At 42.2% G+C, this 19,831-nt stretch overlaps 1 protein-coding gene across 3 annotated transcripts; it reads right to left on the reverse strand.

The window, feature by feature from the left end:
- Positions 1–22: 22 nt before the first annotated feature.
- Positions 23–19,389, reverse strand: SPRYD3 (SPRY domain containing 3). 3 transcript variants are annotated; one of them, XM_069970192.1, is made up of 11 exons: positions 19,345–19,389; positions 15,928–16,063; positions 9,691–9,766; positions 8,820–8,944; positions 6,379–6,514; positions 5,933–6,121; positions 5,673–5,822; positions 5,478–5,535; positions 4,625–4,744; positions 4,376–4,542; positions 23–4,037 (listed from the first exon to the last, which is right to left on the reverse strand). In XM_069970192.1, the coding sequence occupies exons 2-11, from the start codon at positions 16,053–16,055 to the stop codon at positions 3,903–3,905; spliced, it is 1,284 nt and encodes a 427-aa protein (XP_069826293.1). In that variant the 5' UTR covers positions 16,056–16,063; positions 19,345–19,389; the 3' UTR covers positions 23–3,902. The 3 variants fall into 3 exon arrangements, with proteins under 3 accessions (XP_069826293.1, XP_069826294.1, XP_069826295.1); XM_069970193.1 differs by having other exon boundaries at positions 19,260–19,347; XM_069970194.1 differs by lacking the exon at positions 19,345–19,389 and adding an exon at positions 18,570–18,743.
- Positions 19,390–19,831: the final 442 nt, after the last annotated feature.

The following is a 19,831-nucleotide window of genomic DNA, read 5'->3' on the forward strand; positions in this document are numbered from 1 at the left end:
CGCAGAACATGAGACAACCAGGTAAATAGAGATCTGTGTTTTATTATATATGTATATAAACATGGATATCGATTATGTACAGACATTGGGATATGTTCTAGTGCAATTCGGCTGAACCGTAACAAAATTAAAATGGTCAGATGTGTATGGAAGGTAATGGGTGGCATACGCAGCAGACAGGAGAGCTGGGAAACGGTGTCCTATTTATCTAAAGCACCTGAGAATACTGGAAACTCCCGACTTCTGCCAATTCCTCTTATCCCCTTACTCTAAACTGATGATTTACTTTATAACATCTGCAGGTACAGGATAATAATAATTTTTATTTATAAAGCGCCAACAGATTCCGCAGCACTTTACAGGAGAGATAATACTATTACTGACTGGTTACAGGCTGCGTTCAGATTGAAGTGATATGACTATGTACAGTAGTGCCAAAAACTGGATTCCTTTATGGCAAAGCAAGGAAGCTTCTCCTAGACAGTTTAGCCTGATTATCTGATCCCATATACACCTGAATATCCTGCAGTCTGAATGCAGCCTAAAACCGATCAATGTAGGCCCAGAGCTGGGTCCCTGCCCTTCGCCATATAGCTTAGGAACCCGCAGTAACATCACCAAATGGAGCATAGCTAGCTCACATCAACCCAAGGATGCCAAATTCTATAAATTATTTCTAAAACGTAACTGCAATATTATGATCTGACAATTTGTTCCTGTATCCGCTACACGTGGGATTACTACAAGTGACAGGACGAGTTTCTGGATGGCAGCCATCTGTTTATATTGGAAGATCATTCTTCCAATTGTCAGGAAAGGATATATTGAAACTTTACTACCCATTAAAATATAGGGCTGGTACCTGCCTCATGCAGAGAAATTTTTCCTAAGGGCTACGGATTCTATAGATTAATCCTGGAAACCAGATGCCAACCAGTTTAAGGGTATGTTCATAAGTCACGGGTTTGCTGCAGATAAAGTGCCTGCCGTAAGTTCAAACCGCCATGTGCAACTATATACTAAATATACAGTTTCATGTAAACCGCTTTGCTTGTCAAATACATATCAGACCAGGGAAGACCAGGCTCCATCCCACCTCCAGACATCTGTAATATACACAGCTTCAGCTGTTCTAAAACAGTCCATACACAGTAAAGGCGTAAATCCTGCCTCCAATTTTTAGTTTAACCCTTGTCACATCAAGTGCCGCTGCTCTGTGTACAGGGCTGCAGTGATGAGATGCCCATATACCCATGTAACTGCTGCAGCCAATCGCTGGCCTCAGGGGCATATAGCCAGAGACCACTGAGGCCGGTAAATAGCAGCAAAGCTGCAAGCAGTCATTTTATAGACATTGGGGGAGATTTATCAAACATGGTGTAAAGTGAAACTGGCTCAGTTGCCCCTAGCAACCAGACTCCATCTTTCATTCCTCACAGGCGCGTTGGAAAATGAAAGGTGGAATCTGATTGGTTGCTAGGGGCAACTGAGCCAGATTTACTTTACACCATGTTTGATAAATCTCCCCCATTGTCTAGAGAAGGCAACCCCACTAAAACCAGATCAGAGTCTCTTATACCAAAGATCAGCTGTTGTCACTAGCTTAATGACCGCCTACGTTTTAGCAATTTAATGTAATGTGATCAAATTTTGCAGATGTTTTTTTTCCCTGAGCCACACAGGCTATTTTTTAATACTTCTTACAGATACAGTGGCATTGCTGTTACCCCCTACTTACTACATGTCACCATGTAGGCTGCAAAAGACCAAAGCAGCATTTTCTCCTTAGGGTCCCTGCTATCCGACATCTGGAAACTTATGTTCCTCCTAGACTGCAGAAACTTTAAACCAGAGACATCTACAGCAACATGGGATTAAAACCTAGAACCCGACAACATACATGCAAGTTCTTGGCAAAGCAACTTAAATAACCTACTGTACTGAATCTACAGCTCCAATCTAGACCCATGTGTCTCCTTGGTAACAGACTTCAAATAAACCGTGTAGTCTGATCCTGCAGTCATGCTGCCATTGCTCTGCTCCTAGCTTACCTATCAAATGTATGTTAAAAAGAAATAGTGGAAAGATGTACGGGGCGTGACTGGAAGGGTCACAGCACTTTATAGGTTTTTATCATGGAAATATAGGCATGCTTTTTTAACAAAAAGGGAGTGACAAGAGTTTCTCTTTTTTTCTTAGTAGATGAACTAAATGGATCTGGAGAAGGACATACAGCATAGCCCTTACGTTACTGGTACAATTTACAGCATTAAAAACAAAACCTATGTAAACTATATATTCCCTTTAACAGCCGGACTATTTCCTGAAAATGCTTAAAAAAATCCAACATGAAGCATTACCTCTCTTGTAAACCGTAGTGTATGTACCATACCATTTCAGCTGCTTCTATAGTACAGTATTTCCTTCCTATATAAACCAACACTAACCATCAGTAATTGAATAGTGCAGTAGCTACAGAAAACTGCCTATACATAGAAAGACAAGGATGCCATGAACTCCTATCAGGCGTCACTCCTGATAGGCCCACAGTACAGAGAGACAGAAAGTAGCAGCAGAAATAGAGGTAGTTATGCCATGCTCGGTATACTAGAAATCACATGGACATATTGTTCTCTTCTCAAAAAGCACATAGACATCACTTATAGCTGTAAAGAACAAAATACATCGAAATCCCTGCGAGTAACCAGAAAAGCAGCTTAAAGCAAAGATGAGGAATTATAATAATAATATTAAAATAAGTGCTAATAAAAGACAACCTAAAGCTGGCCAGGACATACAGGCAGGATTCTGGCACTTTCACGATGGATACTTATAGGACACTTTAGGCAGGGTATACAGTGGGTGCTTACCACATTAAAGGAATAATGTGGAAGATACATAGTTATGTTTAGTGACATGTTATAAAATGCAAGGCTGTATTTCATTCATATTTCAACCTCAAGTGGACTCTATAAGACGTGTCTAGACAGCCAGTCTATATTGGGCATACATGGTATAACTATGTAAAGATATTGCACTATATCCACCTTACCTGGCACAGCCGCATTAATATTGTGCAGAATCCACAAACAAATAATGTGGTATTCTCTGAATGATGAATAATACGTCATTGCTTCAGTATGCAGGGCTCCTGAGGGATTAGCAGCTGTAATTCCACAGGAATCCGTCATAGAAACTAAATGCAACATGAATTCTGACCTGACTTCTGACTCACAGGAGCTGAATTAATTATAAATTACATAGACTTACATAGCACCAGATCTCAGGCTGGTAAAGCTCCTGTTCACATCTGCCTTGCAGATTGCCGAGTCAGTCATATTTGAAGCGAACAACAGCACAACTTCCAATTCTATTCTTTCTGTCAAAATCAGGGACACAACCAAACCAAATGGCCCCCATTAAAACTCAATGGCAGTCCTAATGCAGCTGGGCACTCAGACTACCTTTACCAATTATTAGTTATTAGTCTTTTTCCTGTATGAAATAGAGATTTCAGCTATTCTCATAGATCTATTTTACTCCATGGTAGCCAATGAAAAAATATTGTGCATCAGTAAAGGGATACTGATAAGGACATGATACCTCTGCATTATAGAGGCTTCCCTGGGATACAGACCCTACATCTGTAACTCATAGACCAAACAGGTACTCTTCTAACATGCTCTTGTTTCCTGTCACATCATGTCTTCTGCTATGCCAAAATAATACAGGCAATGAGCACTGTGGAGCCCACATTGACAAGCAAGGGCCACTGAGACACGTTTCCAGACACGAAGAAGCACTATCACAAGCCCACGTGCAAATCGTGCATGACTGGGGGAGTTGGTGTATGGGAAAGATGGCGAATGAATACAGTGTGCTTTCCCACTGATGTCAATGGTTCACCCACTCAGTGGGTGCAGGTCCACTTTGACTTTCTCTCCACTGCTCAGCATTCCTATGGTGGGATAGAAGCCCCCCTGAGGCAAAATAGATTCCTTCTTTCCAATGATCTTCCCATTCCTTGTGAAGAAGACCTGAGGATGGAAACACATATTTTCAGCAATTTTACACACAACTTGTAAAACTTCTGAGCCTCTGAGTCTTTAATTCCTCTGCCACCAGAACATGTGCTCTTTAAAGAGGTATAACCGTTTGAGATACGGCATATCCTCAAAACCTTATCTTCAGATCAAGGGCTGTCTTAAGACTACCGGAGGTGGTCAGGAAAACTAAACAGCCAAAGCCCAAGGGCTTTATTGGGAATTGCTCAAATGGCATAGCCCGGGAGCTACATTATTTGCACAACTTCTGGTAAAGTCAATTGGGGTTATGCAAACAGGCCAGACTTGGAGGGAACTAAGCAATTGCTTACCACAACTTTTCTGCCCTCATGATCCCGCTCCATGTCCTCCTCTTCTTCCTCATCTTCCTCTTCTCCATCCTCGTCTTGCTGCTGCTCTCGCCGGAGGTACATAACATTTCTAACCCCACGTGGTTGCAGCCTCATTTCCTTCATGTCGCTGCTGTCATCGCTTTCTCCTATAAAGTTGAGACTGAGGTTACAGATCACATCTGCATATAAAAGCAAAAAAATCCTAAATTCTAATAGCATTCTTTATACCTTCACTGTCAAGAATATAGTCTCTAGGAAACATTATTCCACAGCCCATTATATCTCCTTTATAACAGCGCGGACCGAATGGATCCCCAACTCCACTTCCATGAAAGATCTTCCCGTCATCTGTGAAGAAAAACATTTCAGCTTAACTTTACAGGAGTCATGCAAATGATACATATCGGTACTAGTCCCATTGCAGCCAATAACAATGAACGTTAATAGCCGTGCAAACTATACTGCGTTCGTTCATGCAGCCCGGCCATGTGATTTATCTTGCCTTGTAGACACTGCAAGCGAGCACCTATCTTAGGCTATGTAAAAGGACCCAAACTCCAGGATTTACCCCAGAAGCATCTGTCCAATCACTTGAACAGGGGTAATCTGCAAAGCAAGACAACTCACGGACTATGTGAAAGGGAAGCGTTATGTAAAAGCAGCTGCTGAAACCATAACCCCCCAATCACTGGAACCAGCCAAGTCATGCAGCTCACAGTGCTATGAAAGGGCCATCATTTCTCACGACAATGTCTTAACATGTAACTAAGGCGGTCAACCATAATTCTCAGTTAAACTGCTAGGGGACCCCATTATAGCAAGAATTTCCCATTAGTATGTAGAGGCATGTCACGCTGTCAACCTGTATGGGTAACTCATTGCTCCATTCTAATGGGAGACTGTGGTTCCCATTGATCATCCCCCTGTGTTTGACTAGTGTTTGACTCCCCAGTTCTCATTCTAACTGATGGACCAAGCAGAAATATGGGCACATCTAGTATGTGCTATTCTGAAGAAACCCTGCCCTCCCAGCCTCTAATAGGACTTGGGGGTACTTTATACGGGGCAAAAAACATCATACCTGCATGGTAAGCAACAGAACCACGGCTCCAACCAGGGTGCCTGTTTTTGGGGTAATCCTACATTACAAAAAAAAAGAAAAAAGAAATTGTTATAAAGTTTAGTTATAGGAATTTATCCCTAAAGACAGATTTCACTGAAGATTGCTCAAAAACTCGGAACCAGGCCTAGGTAGAACCTTTCTAGACATGCTCACCTTCCTTGCCAGTCCTAAAGCAATATAGCATTTCTCTCCTGGGTCGACGATTTCCACCTCAAAGTAATGACTGCGAGTGCTGAGAGAATGACGGGCCTGTGCAAGACCCACATCTATTATACTTTTTCCTTTTCCAACATATTCTAGAAGCTAAAGAAGAAGAAAAAGAAGAAGAAACGACATTTTAAAGGCTCTGTAGGTAGGTTTATACCAAAAGGTTTAGAAGCAACACATGCCCAGAATAATTGAGCGTTTCCTACCGTGCCAGAAACTCTGACATCATGTAGCCTCCCCCACTCGTCCTCGTAACTGTCCACCATCATTATGCTGTCATCATCCTCACAGCCAAGTTCTGCATTTAAATGAAGGCGCACTTCTTCACCTAGAGAGTGCATCCCCACTGCTGGAAAGAGGCCATCGGGAGATAAGGGCATCACAGTGCTGCCAACCTGCATGGCGAAATAGACAAACAGGCACCCTTCAATTCAGAGGACTGATTATTTCTTAAAGGGATTGTTCAAACTCAGAAAAACATGGTCACTTTCTTCCAGAAACAGTACCACTCTCACTATGGGTGCGGTTTGCAGCTGAATTGTAATACCACACACAATCTGAGGACAGGGGTGGTGCTAGATAACCTCTTTAAAGTGAATACCAATGGTTATTTTAGAAACCTTTCAAATAGATAGTTGTGTCTCTAACTTACCCGTTTTCCGTTTTTAGTAAAGAAAATCTGAGCCGTCTGCACATGGAAAGAACTGGGCTCTATACCACAACCGATCCGATCACCTGAGCTGCACTTTGTACCAAACTGCCTTCCCTTTGCTCTCCCATTATAAAGCCTGAAAAAGAAAATACACAGTTTTGTACGATATTGTCACACAGTCACACAACTCCATAAGCACTTGAATAAACATTCTGCTATAACATGATCTAGTCACAGCTTAATCCCAGCATAAAGATGTTATTCATTTTTCTGTCTATTCTTAAAGGCAAATTTTCGGAAGAAGATGCATGTAATCTCCTTAAGTTTAATGACCCAAACTAACAGCTGTAATTGGGTCATTAAACCCATGGTCGGGCTGGGCTTTGGTACAGCAATAAAACATGTCTGTATTACACTAGTGTGATACTGACGAATGAATAGTTTTGACATTTAATAATCCTTTTACGATGCAAAACAAAAGGATCCAATTACAGAATGTCCCACTGGAAGACTACACAGCAGCAAGTGCTCAGATCTACCGCAGTGCCTCCGCAGGAGAAGAGAGGCATTACATCATGCTCATCAAACAGGCAATCACTACACTAGCAGGTAGAAAGAGCATGAGAATGAGAGGAACACACACTGACACAAATTTACTAAGACACCCTTACTACAACACCTCTCAGCAAGAAGCAATACATGTCTGTCATTCAGATGACTAGCCGTCCATTTAATTCATTGATAGCTCCAGTCTACAAGATATCACTTATAGAGATATCTAAAGGCTCTTGATGAGACAGCCCTTCAGAAGCGTTCAGAGTATTACAGAATATTCAATATGCTGTAAGATTTATATTAATGCAGTAAAAATAAACCTGTAGGTTTCCACTGTATTGTTCGAGGAAAGGCCAAGAGGATTTCCTGCCTGATATGTTATGCTGGAATTACAAGCCTGCAGCTTCCTTGGACATTGGCTTTCATAAATTTACATCTCTATGTGGAAATCCACTACCAATAAAATCTCCAATGCAACATCGGAGAGCGTTTCTCCCATAATATGTTAAAAAAAATACAATTCTGGAAGAATTAATATGACTATATTACAGTTCGTGTTGAGCAACCTTGCCAAATGTTCTCCAAACATACATACACTCTCTATTTCACTCCCGGTGGCTGGAGAACTTGAAGTCAAATGCAGAGGGTGCAGGTTCGGTGAACCCGAACAGCTCGGCAAGTTCATTCAAAACTACCTAGACACTCCAAGAGTACCGTATAGCCAGGCAAGGCAGATCTGGATGGTTGTAGTAGTTGGTCCAGTAGTGATCTGCTGATAACCCCATTAAAGGGGTATTCTCATCTGGGGTAGTTATGTCCTATCCAGGGTACGCACGGGATATGGCATAATTAACAGATCATGGGTAGTCCGACCACTGAGGTCCCCTGCAATCTCAATTACTATGGAGCCACCGAAGAGCTAAAAACGCAATCTGCAGCTCTACTAAGCTTCGATTTCAGGGTCCCAGTACTGCCAGCAGAAGTCCCCATACTGACCGCCCAGTAGTTGGATCTCTTAGTTATACCCTATCCTGTGCATACTCTGTATAGGGTATAAATACCAAAGGTGGAAATACCCCTTTAATGAGCCACTTAGGAACATACAGCTGTACCCCCCAGCTTTTGTAAAAAATAAAAAAACAAAACGCAGACATAGCTGAATGGAACATGATAAAAGACAACGGACTTAAAAAGTGTTGTCTGGGGAACAAGAAAAATGATCCATCCTCACCCCTCCACAACATGGCCAACATTATGCGGCCATTGGACAGCTCATGCAACATCTGCCCCCCCACTCCTCACATTTCAATTTCCACACTTCCACAATGGGTGAAATGGCCGGATCTTCACAGGACTGCTGGTAGTTCAGATTTATACTAAGAAAGATTTTGCTTTAAAGGAGACCTGTCACCCCCCGTGCCAGGGTGACAGGCTCCCGACCCCCCGTTAGAGCCCCCTATACTCTCGTGATCCCACCGGGTCCCGCTTCCTGAGCCGGTCGGGTCACGGAGATATGGGCACCCGAAGCCCGGCACACGCGCTGACAGCAGAGTCAGAAGCCCATAGAGAATGAATGGGAGTCTGATTCTCAGTCATTCTCTATGGGCATCGGACTCTCCTGTCAGCGCGCGCCGGGCTTCGGGCGCTCATACCTCAGTGACCCGACTGGCTCAGGAAGTGGGACCCGGCAGGATCACTTGAGTATAGAGGGCTCTAACGGGGGTCGGGAGCCTGTCACCCCGGCACAGGGGGTGACAGGTCCTCTTTAAGATTTTTTTTTTAAAAAAAAAAAGCTGCTGACACAAACGTAGCGGTTCTGGTAAGTAGCCATTTTTACAAATTTTAACCCCCCGTCCATGAATAAACGATAAACGAGTACTACTTACTTGCCATCATCCGCATGGTAAGCCACGGAATCCGGCAGCCAACCTGGTTGGTGATCCAGACTGTAATATTGTGGTACTAATCCCACAGCAATTGTCCCTCGAACACCACGATCCACAATAGACACCTAAGGAGACACAACCCAGGATAACGTCACCAAGTGAAACAAGAGTGTATACTTTATACAGAGGCAGGGCCCATGCACATCTGCTGTAATGTGTAATCCTTTAATAAAAGACTGACCTATTATCCAAATAAAGTCAGCGTTCTCAAACATTAAGTAACTGTTTGCTCTGTAATACCGTGCGGCTTGTTCCCATTGTCATTACAAATTCTAAATGCTAGGGCACTACAATCAGGGGTTCACAAACTTTTTACACTTTGGCCTCTCCTGCTAATACAACTAGAGGTAAATCATAGTTCTTAAAAGGAGCTGTCCCAAGAGGATGCCTTATGGATAGGTGATAAATATCTGGTCGGTGCAAATGATCGTCCCCGTAACTAAAAGTAGTGAATTTTGAGCAATGTAGCTACAAAAATTGGTAGGAAGTTGAATTATTCTAATACTAGGCAAATAACTGTACAAAACTGATAGTATAGGGTATATTATGCCAGATAGTGCCAGTAAAGGGTGCAATGGTGGCTACATAAATGTTCTTATTACTTGGGTTTTAGCCGCTTGTTTGTTCAGTTGATGAAATGAAGAAGATTTACAGCCCCCAGGAGAATAGGCTTCACTCAAAGCAACATTAACTATTTAAAGAGCAAATTCACTACGGCTTGTAAGACAATATCCAAGCAATGACCGCATAACCTCATAGTAAACAACTATTTAAGATGTGGTCTGTTAGATCCCTCCGCCAGATGACTCACCTCAAAGTAGTTATTGTCTTTACTTAGTGGTCTTGGAGCGACGTAGCAGCCAACCTCACCGGAGTTCCCGTGATAGCTGGCGAGTGAAAGACACAAATAATCAACAATAAGCTGGCTATACTTTCATACACCTGATGTAGACAGGTTACTTTTATATTCACTATTCTTCTGTCTGCCTAAGATGCCAGACGTGCAGCATTTACACTTATAGATCTAAAGCTGCTCATCCAGACTGGTAGGAAGCACCACTAGAGAGGGACCCAGGAGGAATAACAAAGCACTGTAAAGAGTTATCCCACCTGTAAAAGTTATTAGCCTATCCTGCAGATGGGCCATTAGGAGAAGGTTGTCAGGAGTGACTCCCAGCAGTTCAGTGATCAGATGTTTGAAGGGGCTGCGGAGCTTGCGAGCAGTGCAGCCTCTTCAATGTGTACTTGCACTTACCCTTGCAATCACTCACATTGCTTATTACCAGTTGTCCCAGAGAGCACTTCCTGCAAACTCGTGGCCCTCCATATCTATGTATTATATATATGTTGGGCCGACCAGCGTCAACACTTTGTCTTATTGGAAAGTAAGGTTATTTGTTATGTGATCTGCTCCATTTGCACTGGGACTTTTTCTCAGTGTACATACGGACTTGTGACCATGTACTCAGCTCCCAGAACAGAGGAAGTATTAAAGGAAATAAGGCATGTCCTACACACTATTAATGAAATCTCAAGATAGGAGCTGAGTGATATGCCCGGCGCTCCGAGCCAAGATCCCATGACCCTGATAGTGGCTGCCCACTCCCTGCAACTTCCCTTCATTTTTCACAGGAGACAATTCTACGCAAACACAAAAGGGCCGACCGGTAGAGAATAGCAGCATGGCAATGCATTATTATTCTCATCATTTTATAGGTTCCATATCTGTTGCCAACAGCTGCACTCACCATTGGATAGCTGTTAGGGTATGCGCCTTTACCTGAGCTACTTATATAATTTTTTTAAAATCTCCCAGCCAACATTAAGGAGGCAGGGCCAAGCTGCTCAAGTGCCACAGCCTGGCATGTCACCTGTCTGGTCCTCACCTCCCAGCTCCTCCTTAACTGATGTACAGAGCAACCAGCTTCAGGAAGGGCACAGCTTGCTTTCACCCTAACAGCTATCCAATGCCATCTAAAGGTCTTAGATACAAACACCAACATGTTCATTTTAATTCCAGTGCACTAAACATAGAAGTACAACTATACCTCAGTGTTCAAACACTTCCAAGCTCAAACTGTTCGGTATTTAAAGAAGGTTTTTCCTGAAGTAGCGTTCAGAACCCTGCTCGGTACCTGAACCTTTTTGCGAGTGTATTGTGGGTTGTTTGTGGTGAGTTTAGCACTGGTGAGGCTTCACATACAGTACTGTACTGTATAAGACTGCTGGAGTGCATATACAGTGCAGTAGTAGTACAGTCAGTGCACCACCATCTCCCATCCTGTACTGTATAAGACTGCTGGAGTGCATATACAGTACAGTAGTAGTACAGTCAGTGCACCACCATCTCCCATCCTGTACTGTACAAGACTGCTGGAGTGCATATACAGTGCAGTAGTAGTACAGTCAGTGCACCACCATCTCCCATCCTGTACTGTATAAGACTGTTGGAGTGCATATACAGTGCAGTAGTAGTACAGTCAGTGCACCACCATCTCCCATCCTGTACTGTATAAGACTGCTGGAGTGCATATACAGTGCAGTAGTAGTACAGTCAGTGCACCACCATCTCCCATCCTGTACTGTATAAGACTGTTGGAGTGCATATACAGTAAAGTAGTAGTACAGTCAGTGCACCACCATCTCCCATCCATTGCAGTGCTGGATGGGATGGGGGGGGCACTATACAGCAAGGGGTGAGTGAGGAGTTGGTGACTACTGTACTATAATTTCTGGTTTTGTTGAATGTTTCTTGTGTATAATGTCCTGTACAGTATAGTGCAGCTCTGTTCTGTAGTGATTAAACTGGGCACTGTACAATGTAATATATGGGTACTGTAGGTATTTATTGGTAGCTGCTGGAACCAATTAAACACAATAACATTATTTCCTATGGGAAGACACTGCTCGGTTCTCAAACGGCCTTCCTCAACCAACTAAATTTGAGAACGGAGGTACCACTGTAGTTATAAATACATTATACCGATAAAGGATTCACCTAGTGATGTACTGGCAGCAGGCTATTGTAGGTTCTCTGAAGAGATGGGTTTGCTTATGAAGGTTTTGATGGTGGGTGAGAGCTGGATGTGTCAGGGTACTAAGTTCCAGAGTATGAAGAAAGCACAGGAGAAATCTTGGAGTCAATAACATGAAAAGTGAATGAAACAAAGAGCAGAGATGATGTAAGGATGGGAAATTAGAACAGATGGAGGGAACAGGCTGGGAACTGCCCTCTAGGTTATTGTCAGTATTTTAAGTAAATTCTCTGCAATGGATATCCAGAGATATGACAGTGGAGGAATCAGGAGAAAGGTGGCATGTACTGAACGAGAAAGGACGGACTGAAGGGGTGAGTGTTTGTTAGGAGAGAGGATGTTGCAGTGGTTTATACGACATACAAGATGTTTGTAGATAAGGTTAACGAAAGGGGGATGAAATGTTCTGCATAGGTCTTAGTGGTTCAATGTCTAACCATGTAAAATATCTGCCTCTTGTCAGTGACTAGAAAGATTAGTTGTTAACCTTGTAAGGTTCAAAACCTTCTAATCTCTTGGACAAGGTTCAGGCTGATCATAGTAACTTGGCTGTCATGAAAAGTACCCAACTATATGGGAAGCATGGACCTACAACCCTCCTCATTCTAAAATATATGCCATGATGAATATTGCCCTATGACCATAATGGGGTGTTTTATACATGTATGATGTCTTTATACAACTACGGTAGCATGTTCCATCACCAATTGCAATTTATGGCTATGTTCACACAATGTGGGACACCAGCCGTTATGTGACCCAGCCGGATCACGGAACGGCTAGTGTCAGAAAAGATCATCCCGGCCCGGTACTGCATTACTGAATTCAGATCCGGGCGCATCCGTGCATGCCCGCATCCAAATTTCCCGCTGCTCACAATGGAGCGTGCAGTCGGACCCGCAAGCTCCATTGTATGAACTGACAGGTTTTTCTGTGGCCACTATTCATTGAATTGCAACAACGGCCGTGATTAGTACAGAACTTGACTGACTAACTGAGCAGATAGTGGGGTCGCAATGATTAAGGAGCACGGACGCGACAGAGAGCTGATATATCTGGGCCTATGTCTAACCTCTATATGACATGGATATGGCACTGTTAACAGTGTTGGTGTGTGTATGGTGAATATTTAGTTAGAAACATAGAAGACTGTCAACAAGAAAAGACCACCTGCTCCATTTAGTCTAGTTCTGAGTTGTTCAGGACATAAAGGCTGGAGACTGGCTGCATCCACTGCACACACAGGAGTGTACATGAACACTTAGCTTTTGAGCTTACGTGCCAGTCTCTCTCTCTATGGAAATACTGTTATAAAAATACCATTTTGTGATGTCTGTTTTTCCAGGTTTTAATAAAAATAGATTTCAGCAATAAAAAAAAAAAGTTTAAGCTGATGATTTCATGTCTTTCTAAAGAATCAGAAAAAAAAACTCTTGGGAAATCCCTTCAGCCTCTCCACCTCAAAGCAGCTCTGTCTGGTGGTGTGTAAAACCCTGCACACAGCATTCTCTGTCAGGGCTGCGTTCTGGCCATGACACGTTGATAGTTTGGGCTGGCCTTACGCCAGGTATCTATGTGCAGGCTGAAATCAGTTTACTGTTCCTACTGTAAAAGTGAAAGCTCAAAGTGAAGCTGACTTCTAGGGAATCCCTTACCATGGTCCAGGAAGAATGAGATGAGAATCCCAGTATCAAGGTCTCTCTCCTGTCCGGCCCTCTAAGCGGAAAGCTGTACGTATGAGATGGTGTCACATTGCAGTAACATCCATTATAAAATTATTCTCACTGTTTTCTTTTGTGATCACTAAGCCTAAAACCAAGCAGATGTGTTCTGTACAGATCACCTTCCGGCCATGTCCTCCTTGTCAGCAGGTGACACCAGTGTATATATAAAGGTAGGATGAGGTCATTCACAATAGGCAATAACTTCAGTACAGGTCCCAGAGCACGTCTAGATAACTCTCCCATAGAAGTCAATGAGTCCCCTCTAGACTACTGTTTCTTATGACCAATTAGCTGCTGTTAACAGAGAATAATAATAATAATAATAATAATAATAATAATTTATTATTATAATATATTATTATAATATAGTATTATTATTATAATATAGTATTATTATAATTATTATTATTATTATAATATAGTATTATTATTATTATTATTATAATATAGTATTATTATAATTATTATTATTATTATAATATAGTATTATTATTATTATTATTATTATTATTATTATTATTATTATTATAATATAGTATTATTATTATTATTATTATTATTATATAGTATTATTATTATTATTATTATAATATAGTATTATTATTATTATTATTATAATATAGTATTATTATTATAATATAGTATTATTATTATATAGTATTATTATTATTATTATTATTATTATTATTATATAGTATTATTATTATTATTATTATTATTATAATATAGTATTATTATTATTATTATTATTATAATATAGTATTATTATTATTATTATTATTATTATTATTATTAATAATATTGCCACTTACGTTCAGAAAATAGAGACAGATAAGAAAAGAGAGCATGTTCTAGTATCTGGCTCTAATCTAAAAACATTCAGAGCTAACTTTCTATTAGTCACAAAAGTCAGAAATAACATGACCGGTCATGAAACATGAACATATCGTTAGAATAACACCAAGAGGAACATACAAGCATCAGACAGTCATAATGGCTGAACATTAAATCTACCTAGATAAACCCCCTTGCTGCTGGCAGATAAGCCTTTCAGGAACCCAGGAAAGCTAGGTAGCTCCCCTACAGCTAACGCTATCTATATAGAGAGAGTGTATAGCTCCATAAGACATGAAGTCCATCATGTATGTTCTGTTCGTTCAGACCATCACTGGAAAATCCCTTTCGCCTACATAGGCAATATTGACATTCAGGCATCTGGTAGGCCAACAATAGAAGCCACAATGTAAACAGACAGCTACACCAATACTCTATCTATATTCACATACAGACAGTCCTAACCAGCCTCCTCCACGGGTACTGAAATGAATACCGACAGTGAGTGAGTAGCTCTATCATTCACCCAAGTGTAATGGGGCGTAAAATGAAGACCACTGGATTGGGTGTTATACAATGTTGACCAGGAGTTGGTAAACTAAGAGAAATGAGATAATTTATCACATTCCCAAAAAGTGCGCAAATTAAGTGCCAGATAACCATGGGCATCTCCAGCAGATGTTAAGTAAAAAGAAAAAATAATAATTTAAGAAACCTATAATAAGAAAGTAAAAACCCTGCTGGAATCAGTGTATTGGTGGCTACACAACTGTATAAAAACTCCATGTTATGTATGGTGAGCACATGAGGTCCTTTCTAGAAGCCTATTCTGTAAAACAATACCAGGGGAGAGGAAGAGCTCACATCTTCACTTCTATAACGAAGGGGTCGTAGTGATTTATAAAGCAATAGATCCCCAGGGGGCATTCTTCATAGCTTCAGAACCAGTTATACCACTCCAGTAGCCAGGTTCTGGTACTTAGTAGCCAGGCTTCAACATGCCCCAAATGCTGTTGGGGGAAATTTCGAGATAACCCCAGATACATACGATCAAGTGATTCCACCAAAACTGGAAAATTCAGACAGCTTTCCCCCATGTGTATGGACTCCTTTAGTAAATGTCTGCATGGAATGAGTCAGTGAGACATAAGAATGTCAGGTACATTGTTCTCCAGTGACTGTATACAGCAGTCAGTGTATCCACAGCACAACAATAAGGAGACACGTCACACATTAGTCACGGCACAGAACACACTATAATATACACACACATGTAAGGAAATGTCTCACAGCTTCTAAGAATGAGCCATGAAGAGGAGAACATTTGGGCAGACATTGTCCTGTAAGAACCTTATATAAGATAGCTTGATAAGTCTCAGTGTAATACACATACTACCAGCTATCTATGACATGCAGCTGCAAAGAATAAATATCAGCCTGAGGGCTGTGCCCCACCTTAGGGTATCCCCATCTACCGTAATGTGCTTGGCCCTCTCCTGGTAACGTACAGCCCGCACCTCACGGATTTCCCGGATTCGGCGTCTCCAGTTTAGGAATCGGTAGTGAAGGTTCAGGTCGTCCATGTCTTAGCCTGGAAAACATTAAAGAACCAAATTAATGCAGGTAGCCATGCAGCATCATGATAGAATATATAGTCATACGAATGATGGAAAGTTTGGTCTTAAAGAGATCATTGAGGATTAGAAAAATTTACCTACTTTATCGCAAAAAAAGCGCCACCCCCGTCCTGAGGTTGTGTGTATTATTACAATATTGTTACAATTTCTTTTAACTTGAACTACCCTATTAAAGGTAATCTGTCATCACGAGTCATCGGAGCAGTCCCTGTTGGCTTCTCCCTGCACCACCAGACTTGATTGATTTAATCCCATACCTAAACAGGAAATCATCAGTCAAGGCTGATAGTTCCCTTTAAGGGGATGGTCACAACTAGAGTGCACCCACATGAATCAATTACTTCAGTCTAATCTAGTCTAACGTATAATCAAAAACTAATTCTTCATTGATACATCAACATGATTATAAGCATTTAAAAGCCAATACTGGGTATCAGAAATCAAAGACCACTGTATAAATAAACAGCTATAATCCTACTGGGAGCTGCTATTTGTACAAAATTCAATTCTGACCAGAGACACAAATACATGATACACAACACATGATAATCAAGCACATATAATAATCACTATTGTAAAGCGCAAAGGATGAGCAAACCAGCATCTTCGCTCAATTGCTATGCCTGCGATCCCGGGTGCATAGTTGCGATCCCGGGAATCTGCGGGCAGGATCTTCCAGGGAATTCTAGATACATTCCCTGGATTTCCACGGAATGTATCTTGAATTCCCTGGAAGATCCCGTCCGCATATTCCCAGGAGCGCAACTATGCACCCGGGATCGCAGGCATCGCACTGGGGTGAGCGGCTTTCGGACCGAAAGTTCCGCTCATCTTTAATCCTTGTACCAAATAATAAAGTGCACAATAAAACTCTATTTGGTATAAATAATACCTCCCCCTGAGGCATACTGACAAAACAGGTATTTTTTATATAGAGTACCTACTGTATTCTGATGTGATTGTTATTAAGGCTCTATTCACACATACAGAATCTTCTGCAGGTCCTGGACATGCGATTGGACCCTTAGGCCATGTTCACATCTCGTTTTCGGCCCCACGCCAGGAATCAGTGAAAAAAGGATACTGACGTGCAGCCCGACGGCCACATTGACTTGAATGAGCAGGACAGAGTTATTTTGTGACTAAGTTTTTCTGCTCATTTGCCGGATGTATACCGCTTTTGTACAGGACTCGAAAGCGTGGAAGACCACGCCGGGCTGCACGTCAGCATCCTTTTTTTCACTGATTCCCAACGTGTAGCCGAAAACAAGATATGAACATAGCCTTAAAGTGACTGTACAACCAGGCCCAGGCTGAAGCACTGGAGGCGGGCCGACCCACCCTTAGTGGGAGGAAACCCCCGCCCCTCTATGATAGGGTTCCATTGATTGTAATGGAGTCACGTCATAGAGGGGCTAGGGTTTCTTCCCACTAAGGGTGGGTCGGCCCGTCTCCAGTGCTTCAGCTTGGGCCTGGTGGTACAGTCACTTTAAGTAGCATTTGAGGTAAAATAGCTTATCCCCTAGGTAATAAGTGTGAGACCTTGGGGAGTATTCAGAACAGAACCCGACTCATTGTTATGAATGGAGTTAGCAACTCGTTTATATGTCGGGTTACTCCACTCATTGTTAGGCTATGTTCACACACAGCATACCAACGGACATTGCTTAGCAATGGCCATTGTTATACTGGCCGAACACTAGCAGGTGTTTGCATGTTCCTGTGCAGAGCTCTGACAGCCGCAGGAACATTTATTTCCATAAGGTCCATTTGGAGTGTGTATAGGAATTTCATACTGCGTCCATCTATGATATGTCATACGTTTTTTGTTACAACAGTGACACTTTAATAGGACAGAAAAAAAAAGCAACTTTCATAACGTCTGTGCCCACTGCGCTACCGGTCTTAAAGTGACTGTACCACCAGGCCCAGGCTGAAGCACTGGAGGCGGGCCGACCCTCCCTTAGTGGGAAGAAACTCCAGCCCCTCCATGACGTGACTCCATTAGAATCAATGGAACCCTATCATAGAGGGGCGGGGGTTTCCTCCCACTAAGGGTGGGTTGGAAGCCTCCTGTGCTTCAGCCTGGGCCTGGTGGTACAGTCACTTTAATGCCAAGTCTGTCTCTGTCCCCCCCCCCACCCCCCCAAAAAAAAGGATGCTTCATTAAAATGCAAAAACACAATGTAAACAGCCCCTTAATCTGGTTGGTATAACCATGTAAATAAATGGTTATCGTTGACTTCAATGGCGATTCTGTAACACTACATCCCCCCCCCCCCCCCCAAGAGCTACAGCCAGCATGACGTGTCCTGTCCTAAAGCTTCCTTTGATTTCAATAGCAGCTTCTGAAAGGGTCCATGTCACTTCTCTTTCCATACAGTTCACAGTATTCCATTAAAATAAATCGGCGCAGTTTTGTTGTCAATAACCATGTTATTAATTCGCCAGTAAACATACCTGAAATGTACTCAGGTGTGTTTTATTGCAGAGGGGTAAGTATTCTCCATAGAGGACTATGTGACCTACATAGATCTGCAGAGGGAAATAAATCACTGTATGGCTAAAAATGGTCAATATGGCTGTGGAGTCCCAGTGGTCACCCCCCTCCGACATCCTGCGGTTGCTCGGCAACGGCCAATAAATTCATCCTGACACTATCCAAAGTAAGAGAAATATTTACAGAAGCTTTATAAACAGAAAGTAGCCTCAATAATAGAAACTAGTAATAACAGCGCTGGACGTCACCGCCATGGCGGCTCAATGTGTAACCGGCTGAGGTTGCTGTCACTAGAGGATCGCCATCATGTGACAGGCTTAGTAATCTCCATACAGCACCGATATGGATTGTCTGTATAACCAATGGGATGTCAATCTGGTCACTACTATATATATATATATATATATATATATATATATATATATATATATATGCGCGCGCACACACACAATATAATCCCTTTAAAATATATGTATAGTAATGACTGTAATGATGATGTGCATACAGCCCCACAGCTCATCCCATCCACCCCCCCTGTTCACACACTGCAGACAGCACTGCCATAGACAGCATGTCACCGAGCCCTCTACTATCACATCATGGACCGGCAGCCCTTCCTATATACACACACACATTCTGCAATCTCTCACCAGCTCCATCTCCTCCATGATGCTCCGTCACCAGCTCTACACCCACACGTCCCCACAGCATATGCCCAGATCACAGCTCTCTTACCTTCCGCCATGGATACCATCAGTCACTACTCCCCACTCTCGCAAGGACAGCCAATCAATAACCACTCGCTTCACATTCTACCAATCAGAACCATCCATTAGGAAAGACGTACGGATCAGCCAATCAGAATAGCCGTATTGTTCAAAAAGGCGGGAATAAAGACATATGCCAACTTTTGCTTTAGTTATTCTAGAGAGAAAACACGGCCTAGTCTTGCTGTCTGCTGCTGCCGCGGCCATTTTGTCGTCGTTGTACCATTACTTTATGGTTACGCTTGGGCTACAAGAAAATGGAGACGACGGTTAATAAACCGGCAGTTCATCGGAGACATTTAGTAAAGAACGAAAGAAAATATTTTCCACTTGTTATGTAGAGGTTGTACTTTTATCCTGGTGATGTGGGCTTTACCAGCGTACTTGGGTATTACGTGGAGGGTGGTAGTGTGTTGTGAGTGACTCAGGACTGCAGTGAGTCAGAGGCGGCACGT

Source organism: Dendropsophus ebraccatus, chromosome 5 (genome assembly GCF_027789765.1).
Source record: "Dendropsophus ebraccatus isolate aDenEbr1 chromosome 5, aDenEbr1.pat, whole genome shotgun sequence".
NCBI classification, from domain to species: Eukaryota; Metazoa; Chordata; class Amphibia; order Anura; family Hylidae; genus Dendropsophus; species Dendropsophus ebraccatus.